General features: G+C 39.5%; 1 protein-coding gene across 2 annotated transcripts in view; it reads right to left on the bottom strand.

The window, feature by feature from the left end:
- Edg78E (Ecdysone-dependent gene 78E) overlaps positions 1 to 12,664 on the bottom strand; it is an 83,723-nt gene continuing 71,059 nt past the window's right edge. The window contains exon 2 of one of the 2 annotated variants that reach the window (XM_067787793.1): positions 1 to 605. In XM_067787793.1, the coding sequence (XP_067643894.1) occupies positions 243 to 605 (363 nt within the window). In that variant the 3' untranslated portion in view covers positions 1 to 242. The remainder of the gene's footprint in view (positions 606 to 12,664) is intronic. The other variant, XR_010953500.1, reaches the window with a different exon arrangement.

A 12,664-nucleotide genomic window follows, 5' to 3' on the forward strand; every position in this document is an offset into this window, starting at 1 on the left:
TACGCGCTTAAAGCATTAATGCGCAAGTATGAACAAAAAAAGGGGCACAAACAGAAACATAACAAAAAAAAATTAATATACATATATCAAATTACAATTCAGCACTGTTACGCTTAACCATTGACTCAGCGGCGTTTATGACATTATGGCGTTTGATTGTAAATAACTTATATGTATGACAATACATACTTACATATATATGTATATACATATGTGTGTGTGTGCAAACAATTTGTCAGAATTTATTGCTCCTCTTTCAGTTGTGATGGATGCGAACGAATATATTCGATGGCGCGCAATATGTGAGCGGGTGTAGGTGGTGGTGTTGGTAAATGATCACCACTTGGATGAAAACCTTCCTCATCGGCTGTGTAGCTCAAGGAGATGCGTTCACCTTCAGGCGATATATAATTCAATGAGCCGCGCACACCGGCCAAACTGCCAGCCTCCTGATGTTGAATGCCATTGCTTGTGTCATAGGAAAACTGGTAATTGCCCTCGGCATCTGATGCCGAATTTTGAAAGCTGCGTATTTCAGCATTTTTATCAATGTTGTCCGCACACACGTTTATGGTCAGCGCGGCACAGAGAGCAATGCAAATAAGCTGCAAGTGAAAAGAAAAGAAAAAAGTATTAATACAAAAAAATCGGAATGAGAAACGAATAAATAAAAAGTGTAATGAAATAACGAGCTTAGTAGCTTACTGCTCAAGATGATGCAGGAAGAACCAAGTAAGAGCCATCCAACCTTTTATTCGGCGAGGTTGTATGGTGTAAAGATTATAGCGTGCGAAAACATCGGGAGGTTGAGGTGGCTAGAGGAAGTTGTTCCAAACCTCCAAAAGACAATGCATGAACGCGCGTATCGAGGTGGTGGATAGATCACAGATCCACATGATACCAAAAGTCACAGTATGGCTAACATGCGTGATGAAGTTGAATAATACACTGCCTCTTCTGCACAGTCAGAAGCCGAATATACCGTAACAGGATTAGAAGGTACTTAGTGTACCTCGGCCTACTAAGGAGGGTCAACACTAAATCTTTCAAATAAAAAAGCAGACGGAGGGAGGATATGTAGCACTCGCAGCTTGAGAAATGTTCTTTTCTGTGACTCAGGAAACGCTCCGGACAAAGAAACATCGAAAATTTAGAAAAACATTTTTTGAAATAGAAAAAAAGTGTTCCTAAGAGTCGCCCCTCGGCAGTGATTTGGCAAACACTACGAGTGTTGTTCTGCCATTATAAGCTGCTCGGAGTCGACATAAAACATGTAGGTCCCGTCCCGTCAATTTGTAGGAAAAATTAAAATGAGCACGACGCATATAGGAAGAGAACATCGGCCTAAAATCTCTTCGGAAGTTATCGCGCCTTGCAGCTAGGGTCTGCAGTAAACTGTGCTGAAATAAACAGACCCTACAAGCTGCCAGATCACTGTAGTGTTTTTCAGCAGATGTAGTAGCCGATACCAAAACAGTAGAAGCACTGAAAGAAAAAAACTTAATCCTCAGTCGCGTCTACTTTTATATTGACAGCCAAGAAGCAATTAAGGCAGCTACATGCCATAGCATTGTGTTACGAGTGTAAGTAGTCCTTGAAAAGACTCGGTATAGGCTGGAGCATACATCTCTATTAGGTCACAGTACACATGAGAATGCGAGAGTTTCACATGATCCACCAGGCAAGAAAGACGTGGGTCCAAGCGCATGGCTGTTAAGTGTCGAACATTATGTGCATATGTTCAGACCCTTGACTAACAAAGTTACTCTTATCATTGAAAATAGAGGACTGCAGGCTCCTGATGGGTATTCTAACTGGAAACTGCCTTCTGGCTTCATATGCTTTTAAATCAGGCCTAGTTGGTGATACCAGGTGTAGGAAGTGCGGGTTGGAGGGGAAAACCATAGGACAAGTTTTGTGCTATGCGCTGCGCTAGCCAGTCTTATAATCCAGCTGTTAAGAGTAATACAGCTATCAGATCTAGAAGCAGCAAGTGACATAGGTCCTATAAAGCTTCAAGTAATGCCAAAAGGACGGAGTTATTTTTTATAGGGTTTTTCAACTTCTGCCAACACTATGGACTCGTTCAGATACAGTCTTTGTGAGGTCCTCACGGAACAGCCAGTTCAACCTAACAGACAATACAAAGTTCTGACAAGACAACATCCCGACAACACAATATCTCGATAAACATAATGGAAATTAATACAGGACTCAATAAAGAAAATTGAAAATTTTTAAATTGAGGATTATATTTCGTATAGAATTTGACTCGTGCCTGAGTTATGATTGGTCGGTGTTTTTTTATTTTATTTTATAGCTCCGGTAATGATGTGGCCTTTTGATCGTATACCCAGGTGTTGGTTTAAAAAGGTTCCTTAATAGGGATGAGATGACATCGTTAATAACTGAAAAAGGAGATGGTCAATAAGCTTGTTGGCGTGAATCGCCTTTTAATGCCGCAGGATCGAAGAAGGTTCCATCGCCAATGGACCATATCAATGTTCGTAGCTCCTAACACTGCCTTGATGAGGCCAAAATTTTCCATTTCACAGCTGAAGAGGAATAAAGCTCCATGTAAACTCATTTTTCAATAAACCCTCAATGTGAATGGGACATTGAAAAGTACGCTGCGGACCAACTTAATATAAACATTAGGAGCTCATATATTTAAATGCCTATTTTGTAATCAAAGCAAAACTTTTGAGAGTTCTTTCCAGATACATCCACATAAAAAAAAAACAAACAAAAATACGGCTTAATACCCCCCTGTAGCTCTACGAATTTGTATACCCCTTGTAGCATGGGCAACTCCCGTATTTACACATTATATACATTTTTAATTTTGGCATGTCTGTGGAGTTGGTGTCCTGCCAAAGGTATCAAATTTGAGAAATATTGCCCTTACAGCGAGAATGTCCAGCCACACACTGCAGCCTTTGGGGTATACTTGTAAGCTAAATGCCTTGAGAAATATTCACCGAAAAAGCTAAATAATGGGCATGTTAATAGGGCCATGAGAAAGTGCTTGATGCTGTCGTTGTTGTAGCAATGGCTCGCACCAATGAAATGCCGTTTTGATGCCATAAAACTCATTTGAACCCACTGAGTGCTAAATCGGATATGTTTATAAAATGAAGAGTATTTGGAAACTTTATTTCCGATAATCTACCCAGATTTTCTAAAGGCGCTTCCGAAGGATCTCAAACTTGTTCTAGCCAGAGCCGGGTTATTTGCCAGAAACTGCCCAACAATCTCTTTTGCAGTTACGTCTTAACGACTTCTGTAGTAGCCATTATGCAGAATATCCATCTTTTACGTATGCGTGCCTAAAGCCCGATGAGCCGTGCAAGCCGCTATAACTTTATTAATGCCGGCCGTAGAGCCACCAGTAGAGTCTTTGTCCTCCATTCATTGTAGTCTGGCCATGTAACTTTGTTCACCTAAAAGTTCCGAATTGTCCCAAAGGCTCCCCTAGGGGTATGCCCATTTCTGGTTATTCCGTCACCTCCTTCCGCTGAGCCCGTACGAGTCAGCTTATTAGCCATCTTATTTCCGTCTATTTCCCGATGTCCCGGAACCTAGACAAAGGATATTTCCACACTGTCGTTTAAAGCAGATATAAGTTGATTGCATGCTCCTACTAGGTTTGAGCTAGTGTATCATGCTGCTAGAACTTTATATTGCTGCTTGGTAGTCAGAAAAGATTGATAGTTTCCCGTTATCTTCCTGATATAGAGTGATTTGCATGCCTGCCAAAACGCAAGGATGTCTGCTTGAAATACACTACAGTATGACGGCAGTTTGGATGACGTAGAAATCTCTAGAGGAGGCGAACAGGTTCCAGTACACTAACCTGACTCTATTTTGGAGCCATGGGTCTAGATTAGTATACCGTTATTAGCTGCAACCGTGCGGCTCTTCCAATCACTTCTAAATGGAATGATAGTGTTAACACCGCTCTAAATTTGCAGCTTGCAGGGATAATAATCAGTTGCGGAATTAAAAACTCACGACAAAAGAAAGTTAAGGATTCTGCTAAGCGAGACTAACGCGCACGCAATTCATTATTATATATACAAACATATATTTTATATAACAAAAATGGTTTCTGAGTTTTTTTTAATCGTATGTATCTTTTTTTTTTTGTTCCTTTTATATTACTTCATCACATTCACATGCACACTTACATATTTAAACATATTAAATTTTACTGTAGCTTAACTGAAGTTGCTAAATTTAAATAGCGCAGGACCCGTTGGTTATTATCCAGATACTGTGTGGTGCACCAAAAAATTGAATGCTTTTTATACTAATCGATGCACGTAGTAAATATGTTAAAGGGTCGTATTTAATATTTAAGTACGGCAAGTAGTTAATCGAAACAAGTTCTGTCATCGAGCCTTTTCGAGCATGAAGAAAAAAAGCAAAGCCAATAACAAAAAAAAAAAAACATCATCAAAAACAAGCCTGAAATGTTTTATTTGATACTCCTTGCATAAAAAACAAAAAAAGGAAGCATTTTATTACCGAAAATGAAACTAAAGGCTCAAGACACGAACTTCTTACCCCGCAGTCAAAAGCCAAAGTAGTCAGCAAACATTCTAGTTTATTGACTATAACTTTGTGATGTTATTCATACTAGTTAGTATTTGAATAATTTATTCGAATAGAATTGCGTCTGTCGAACTCGAGGAAATACGGGAGTGCTTTCTGCAGCCAATTTGCAATGCATACTTCAGTTGACAATGCTAGATATCTCCCAAATCAACGGGCACATAAGCATACAAGCATGACGAGTCGCATCTCACCGTTACCTCAACAGAGGATAGGAAGCCATTAAAAAGGCCAAGCCTTCCATATCAACAGTACAAAACGGAATACCCATGCCGATGCCAAAACACCTTGGCCATGAGGGCATCAGCAGCCTAGCACTTGTTTTCTACTTAAAAGCCTTTGGCATTCCAGATTAGGGGAGTATGCCAAGGATAAACCCACAACCAATGACCAGAAACCCATCCAGTATCTACCGATATTATTCCTTTAGACAGTAACGAAAACGTTTAAAGCCGTTAAGATCCCCTCATTTAAACTAAATTCTTCCGTTATCCAGCCATCAGCATGACTGCCGCAAAGTGCATATCACTACCACCGTTCTGAACTCCATTACCACTCATCATAGGACGGTGCTCATGCAGTTTGACCTGTCAGTCAACCACGACTGCCTCGTTCCTTCTCCGTTGGTTTAGCAGATTGACCGCAAACTTTTTGAGTGGCAGGCAAAAGTCGTTAAAATTTCGGAACAAAAATTCAAAATTTTGTTTAACTACAGATATATATTCTGAGTGAGAATTGTAATTTTCTGAAGTCCAAATCTAATTTTCTGAACTTCAATTTAAAATTCTGAACTTCAAATTTGAATTTTCTGAATTTCAACTGCAACTTTCTCAACTAAAACTAAAAAATGTGTAGATATTTAGTTGCATAAGTACGATGTACCTTATAGTTTAATGTTTTGAAAAGAATTTGAGTTTACTTACCAAATTTTGAATTATAATTTTTTAGGTTTGTTTGTTTTAATGGTGTTTAATTTGTACTTATTATTAAGAATTCATGAGCTTAACACCGGCTTATAATAATTGAATATTCAATTATTATTATTAAGAATTTACAGAAAGAAAGAAACATTTACTGGCATATTGCGATGGTACCATTTCAAAAACCGCCACGTAATCATCATCAGGCAATTCCGTAATGTTATCAAAGGTTTCACCGAAATTCGAACCGCGAATCACACGGTGAAACTGCAGTTGCCTTAACCACTAGCCCATCCTGCTTGTATTTGTTTCCTTGCTTTATTCAGTTTATCTCATTTCTACACTAGCAACACAATTGAGACAGTCTGCCTCTGTTAATTTGTGTGTTATATAGATTTGTTTTTGTAAAGTTTCTTTTTTCGTTGCGAATGAGAAGCTTTGTAAACTCGGGCTCAGTTTTACATATTTATGTTCGGTTCGAATCTTGGTGAAACCTTTGATTACATTACGAAATTGCCTGATGATGTTTACGTGGCGGTTTTCGAAATCGTACCATCGCAATATGCCAGTAAATGTTTCTTTCTTTCTATGAATTCTTAATAATAATAATTGAATATTCAATTATTATAAGCCGGTGCTAAGCTCATGAATTCTTAATTATAATTTTTTAGTTTTTATATATAAGTAATTTTAATTTACATTAGTTCCTAAGTTTATATATTTTGAAGTGATACCTATACATAAATTAAAATTTTATAATTGAATTAAATTAATCAAAAAAGCATTTGAACTAGTTTAGCCATTTTTGATTATACTTTTTAAGCTTTTATAAATAAGTTATCTGAAATATAATAAGGACAGTAGCATGCTGCTTTTGAATCTGATGCTGCTTCAAAAAGGTGAAAAATTCAAAGGGTGTTATTTCAACTAATGTGTTGCGAATAAATTGGAAAACAGGTTTTTGCATTGTTTTATCCAGATTTGGAAACCTGTTGTTTTTATACTCAGCGTGCTTTGCACACAGAGTATATTAACTTTGATTGGATAACGGTTGGTTGTACAGGTATATCGAGATAGATATAGACTTCCATATATCAAAATCATCAGTGTAGAAAAAAAATTTGATTGAGCCATGTCCGTCCATCTGGCCCTCCGTTAACACGATAACTTGATTAAGTATTGAGATATCTTCACCAAATTTGGTACACGAGCTTATCTGGACCCAGAATAGATTGGTATTGGAAATGAGCGAAATCGGATGATAACCACGCCCACTTGTTATATATATAACATTTTGGTAAACACAAGAAACCTGATTATTAGTAAATAATACACCTAGAACGTTGAAATTTGAAGTGTGGACTGATATTGAGACTTTTGAAAAAAATTTGAAAAAATTTGTTTAAATGGGTGTGGCACCGCCCACTTGTGATAAAATCAATTTTACAAATCATATATATTATTTCTAATTGCTGTTTTTATGTACGGGTTCCTTTTTCGCTTTTATTTGGAATCCAAATCTACAAATAAAGTTTTGGTTTTAAAGATGCAGATTCGGGATATTAGCGAGTTTTGGGCAATTTTGGTCGTAGTGCTTTTGTTTAGCTATATTTTATTAAAATAATTTGTTAAAAATAAACGATTGTGAGCACACAAAGAAATCTATTTGTACTATGGCACTATTGTGAATATTTGCACTGCATTACCGGCAGTTGATATTGTAAGCTAGATGACAGCGCAAGCTGTAAGTTTTAATTGATTCACAGCAGTTTCTATTATACGCTAGATGGCAGCGCAAGATGTAAGTTAATAGAACAGGTGATTTCTGTTGATATTTGATAAGAGATTTTATATTGGTTGCGCAAGATGCGCACGGGTACGGCTCGTATTATTAATCATAAATAAAAAATTTTTAAACCCATCGTAACAAAATTCGGCAGAGAGGTTGCCTTTACTATAAGAAATGCTTTGAAGAAAAATTAATGAAATCGGTTAAGGACCTCGCCCACTTTTATATAAAGATTTTTAAAAGGGTCGTGGACGAATAAAATAAGCTATATCTTTACAAAAAAGAGCTTTATATCAATGGCTTTTCATTTCCGAAATGGATTTATAACAATAAATAGGAAAAACTTCAAATTGTAAAAAATGGGCGTGGCACCGCCCCTTTTATGATTAAGCAATTTTCTATGTTTCGGAGCCATAACTCGAAGAAAAATTAACGGATCGTAATAAAATTGGGTACACAAATTTTCCCTATAGTAGAAAATATTTCTAGTAAAAATGGACGGGATCGGTTAAAGACCACGGCAACTTAGATATAAAACAAGTTTACATGGGTCCTAGACTAGAATAATAAGCAATAACTTAGCAAAAAATAGTTTTTAATCAATGATATTTCACTTATCAAGTTTTATTGTAAGAGGAAATGGGGATGCATTTTTTTTAACGGGCGGTGCCATGTGTTATGTTGGAAAATAATTTATCTGAAATGAAATGTACAATTGAAGCTCACGCTGAGTATATAATGTTCGGTTACACCCGAACTTGTTTATTTTGATTTTTAATGCAGCCTGCGATTTTGACATGTGAAAAAAATAAAGGCACTGAAAAAAAATTAAGACACACTCGACTCAAACCCGCGACCTTACAAATCAGTAGGCCGATATAACAAAAAAATAGACACTTCTCGTTTGTGATAAAAAATAACAATATGAGACAAAAAAATAAGCAAATTTGTATTCAGTTGTTTCAAAATTAGTTTCTTTTTAGTTCAATACTTTGTTGAAAATCCACGGTTGTTTATAACTGACCGGCATCGCTTTCGCATTGAATTTTTGGAAGACCGCAACGGGAATTGCATTCCAAGAATCCTTAATGTTGTTATTGTAGCGATAAGGTTGCTCCCCGAAGGCTTTGGGGAGTGTTATCGATGTGATGGTTCTTTGCCGGATACAGATCCGATATGCTCCGGTAACACAGCACCATTAAGGTGCTAGCTTGACCATCTCGGGAACGATTTATATGGCCACATTGAACCTTCAGGCCATCCCTCCCTCCCCACCCGCAAGTTCCATGAGGAGCTTGGGGTCGCCAGAGCCTCGTCTGTTAGTGAAACAGGATTCGCCGCGGATAGGTGAGGTTGACAATTGGGGTTGGAGAAGCTGTGTTTTGTGCTGGCAACCTGAAGGGTTGCGCTACACAGCCCCTTGAATCTTGTATTTTAGTCGCCTCTTACGATAGGCATACCTACCGCGGATATAATCTGACCCCCTAACCCGCTGGGGGAAGAATCCTTAATAAGTTCCCAAGGCCCATCATTTTTACTTGTACACGTTCCTCTTGTTGATACGTATATACGTTTTACGGTATTCCACCATTCGATTGGGTTTAGATCTGTAGACTGCTGTGGCCACTGCATTACACTGATACTGTTGATTCTGAACCACTCTTTTGTACACTTTGCGGTGTGTTTTGGATCATTGTCCTGCTGATATCATTGTCCTGCTGACATCTTATTTTCAGCGTACGGGAGCATGCATTCTTGAAGCATTGCAACATTATCGGTTGTTTTCATATTGCCCTGTATGCAGTGGAGTGGTCCCACACCATTGTATGAAAATGCTCCCCAGACCATAATGTTTCCGCCACCATGTTTTGCGGTCTTTATGGTATTGTAACGAATTTACTGCAAATCCTCTTATTTGTCCTTCTGCTAACGTTCGAATCACTTAACTGTTGAATAAATAACTCCACTATTCAATAATGCAAAATGGCCTTTATTAAGGTACTTCACAATTACACTGATACTTCACAACCAACAGCTAGCTTAAATCGAACTGATTTTCAAAATAATACTGCTATTGCTCGCTAGATAGCGTCATAAATCCAACTGATTGTCGCGCCTCCACTGTTCCTGCCTTTTATAGTGTTTGGTTGACATTTCTAGGCGGTTCTGTTCTAGAATCTACTAGTTGGTTATCTGCTATAAGTTTCTCAGCTATAACTACAGATGCAAAATTTTTATATCTTCTCTCACAGCTCATGCGCGTGTGTTTGAGCGTTCCTTCTCCGCTGCGTGTAGGTACATATGTGTAGACATAATGATTGAATTATTGATGTGCATACACGTCACTGCTTCGCATCGGCTTAGAGATGACAGTACCCTTAGTGTTGCTAATATTCGTAATACTGCCCCCACCCAAGTCTGATCGTCCTGATCAGACAAATCTGTCGATCTAACCGCTGCTAGCCTCTCCAAATAAACCTCCCTTTTATTTCGTGGTTGTTTGTATGCGGTATATGACATCACTGATCCTCTTCACAACTCTGTACGGGCCTTCGCAACTGCACCGATATTTGGATGGAACACCTTTCCGCCGGTGAGAGTTGTATAGCAGTACCAAATCTCCCTTCCGGAAACCTTCCGAATTATTTTCGTTGTCGTACCTGTGTTTCATCTTACTACTCATTACCCTGGGCCGTTCCTTCACACTCTGTTATTTGGCTAATGAACTACTTCGTAGAGCTTGCACTTGACGGATTGGCTTCGCATAATCAGTATCGTTCCCACATTTCACAACAGCAGTGCGCCCCGGCTTGAAACTACCCTCGCATTCTTTCTGGAAAATTCTTTCCTTCGTTTTGGTGCGTCCGTTCGGGTTTGTCAATGCCAGTGTTTTTCTCGCAGGTATCTTTGATTTTGTTTTGTTTGGCCCATTCGTTCCATCAACTTTTACCTTTGACTTCTGTGGTTTTTGTCGAATCTCTTTCACCAGCACTCGCTTACTGCTGAACCTTTGCTCAAAACTGAAGTTAAGTGGCACATCCTAGTTCTGCATATCGATCCTGATGTCATAGTCAACTAAGAAATCCACTACTAATATGACTTCATCAACGATCTCTGCCACAAAGAATTTGTGTAGAACCAAGACCTCCCCAATTAAGACTTCACATACCAATTCTCCCTGGACTTGGTTATATTCACAAGTAATCGTACGCAATCTTGCTCCAGGTAATGGCTTTACTCTCCTGTTGACCAAATCGGATCGGATTAAAGAATGAGATGCGCCCGTATATACAGTCAATAAACGTTCCTTTCCATCCACATGTCCTCCGACAGTAAGATTGTTTGACCTTCTTCCAATTTGTGAGATAGAGATTATGGGGCATTCAATTGAGGGAGCCAGCTGTCGCCCCTTGCGACTGACTAGCTTTAGTTTAACGATTGATTGGTTTTGGAAATCTGATCATCTTCTTCAGCTCTGCGTTTACGACCACCCACATTGTTGGAACTGTTAGGGTTGGTGTTGCAATAACGCGCAATGTGCCCTGGCTTTCCACACTTAAAGCATTTGACTGCATCACTATTCTTCTGCTGCGTACCCTTCAATGCCTCCAAAATTGTGTCTACCCACTCTGGTCTTTCTACTTCCACACGATGAGCCTTATATGCTGGTTTACTCAATGGGGAGGCAGTGATACCGTTTCAGCAAATGTCAGCTTTGGGTTTGCGTATGTAGCTCGCTTCGTTTCCACGTCCCGTATGCCATTTATAAAACTCTGGATTTTAACCCTCTCGGTGTATTCCACGGGTGCGTCTGCATTTGCGAGATGAGCAAATCTTTCAACATCCGAGGCAAACTCCTGCAAAGTGTGATTCGGTCTTTTGGTGACGGTTTTGCAACTCAATTTGGTATATCTGTTTTCTATGCTCGCTTCCATAACGTCTCTCGAAAACGCCCATCAATGCTTCATAGTTGCTCCGCTCTCCTTCGGGAATCGTCTGTAGGATTTCGGCTGCTGGCCCTTTCAATGCCACGAACAGAGCTGCAACTTTATCTTCAGCATTCCAGTTGTTCACTGTAGCTTAAAGACCTGAAAAGGAACAGAATCGTCAAAGGGTGGTGCCTTTACCTTTGAATTGCTTGCTGAAACAGCCGGACGATTTAGTTGTAATTGCTCCATACGAACTTTTAAATCATCGACTTCTGCCTGAAATTGTGCGATTTTATGTATCCTGCGATTCAAGTTTTGAATGATATACGCGCCTCTTGTCCTTCTAGTTGTACTGTTATGCGTGTCTCTTGTTCCTTCAGTTGAGTTGCTATATATGTCTTTTGTTCTTCCAGCTGTCATCAAATTTGTGTTTCCTGCCTTCCAACGATTAGTTCTTTGATGGATCGGGCGCTTCGGGATATTCATACCTGGGCATCTAATGTCGGGTTGAAAGTCAATGCCGAGAAGACGGATATGGTCTTGTTTACAAAGAGGTACAAGGTCCCAAATTGGACCAGGCCTAAGTTAGGAGGGGTGACCTTGCAGGAGAAACCTTGCACAAAATATCTAGGAATCATCCTAGACAGTAAACTGTCATGGAAGCTCAACGTGGAGGAGAGGGTCAAGAAGGCTTCAACGGCACTCTATGCATGTAAAAGAATGCTGGGGTGTACGTGGGGCCTAGCGCCCTCTCTTTCTCATTGGGTTTTTACAGCGATTGTAAGCCCTATTCTATACTATGGAGTTCTTTTTTGGTGGAAAGCCACACAAAAAACAACATACCTCAAAAAATTAGAGGGGGTATGCAGACTATCGATGCTTAGCATTACGGGAGCCCTGAAAACAACCCCGACGGCTGCACTGTATGCCATTCTGCACATCCCACCTGTAGACCTGGTAGCAAAGAACAAAGCGTTCGGCAGCTTGAGCGCCGACCATATGGCCATAGTAGTATAGCGTCATCAATCACAAGACGAACAGACTACATGATTCCCTATCTGCGCTTCGAGGGAGATCTTAAGGCCACAATAGAGGTGGACGGTTGGCGCAAGGGTGCGCAAATGGCGGACGAGGCGATACATGTGTACACCGATGGTTCCAAAGTAGTGGAAGGAGTAGGGTCTGCGGTATACTGCGCTGATCCGGAAATAAGCAGATCCTACAGGCTGCAGGATTACTGTAGCGTTTTCCAAGCGGAAATATTAGCCGTAACCAAAGCAGCAGACACCCTGGAAGAGAATAGCTTAAGCTGCAACCGTGTTAACTTTTATATTGACAGTCAAGCAGCAATTAAGGCAATAATCTCGCATAGCACAGCATCTAAATGCGTGTTAGAGTGTAAGCAGTCT

This window comes from Eurosta solidaginis, chromosome 5 (genome assembly GCF_040869045.1).
Source record: "Eurosta solidaginis isolate ZX-2024a chromosome 5, ASM4086904v1, whole genome shotgun sequence".
NCBI classification, from domain to species: Eukaryota; Metazoa; Arthropoda; class Insecta; order Diptera; family Tephritidae; genus Eurosta; species Eurosta solidaginis.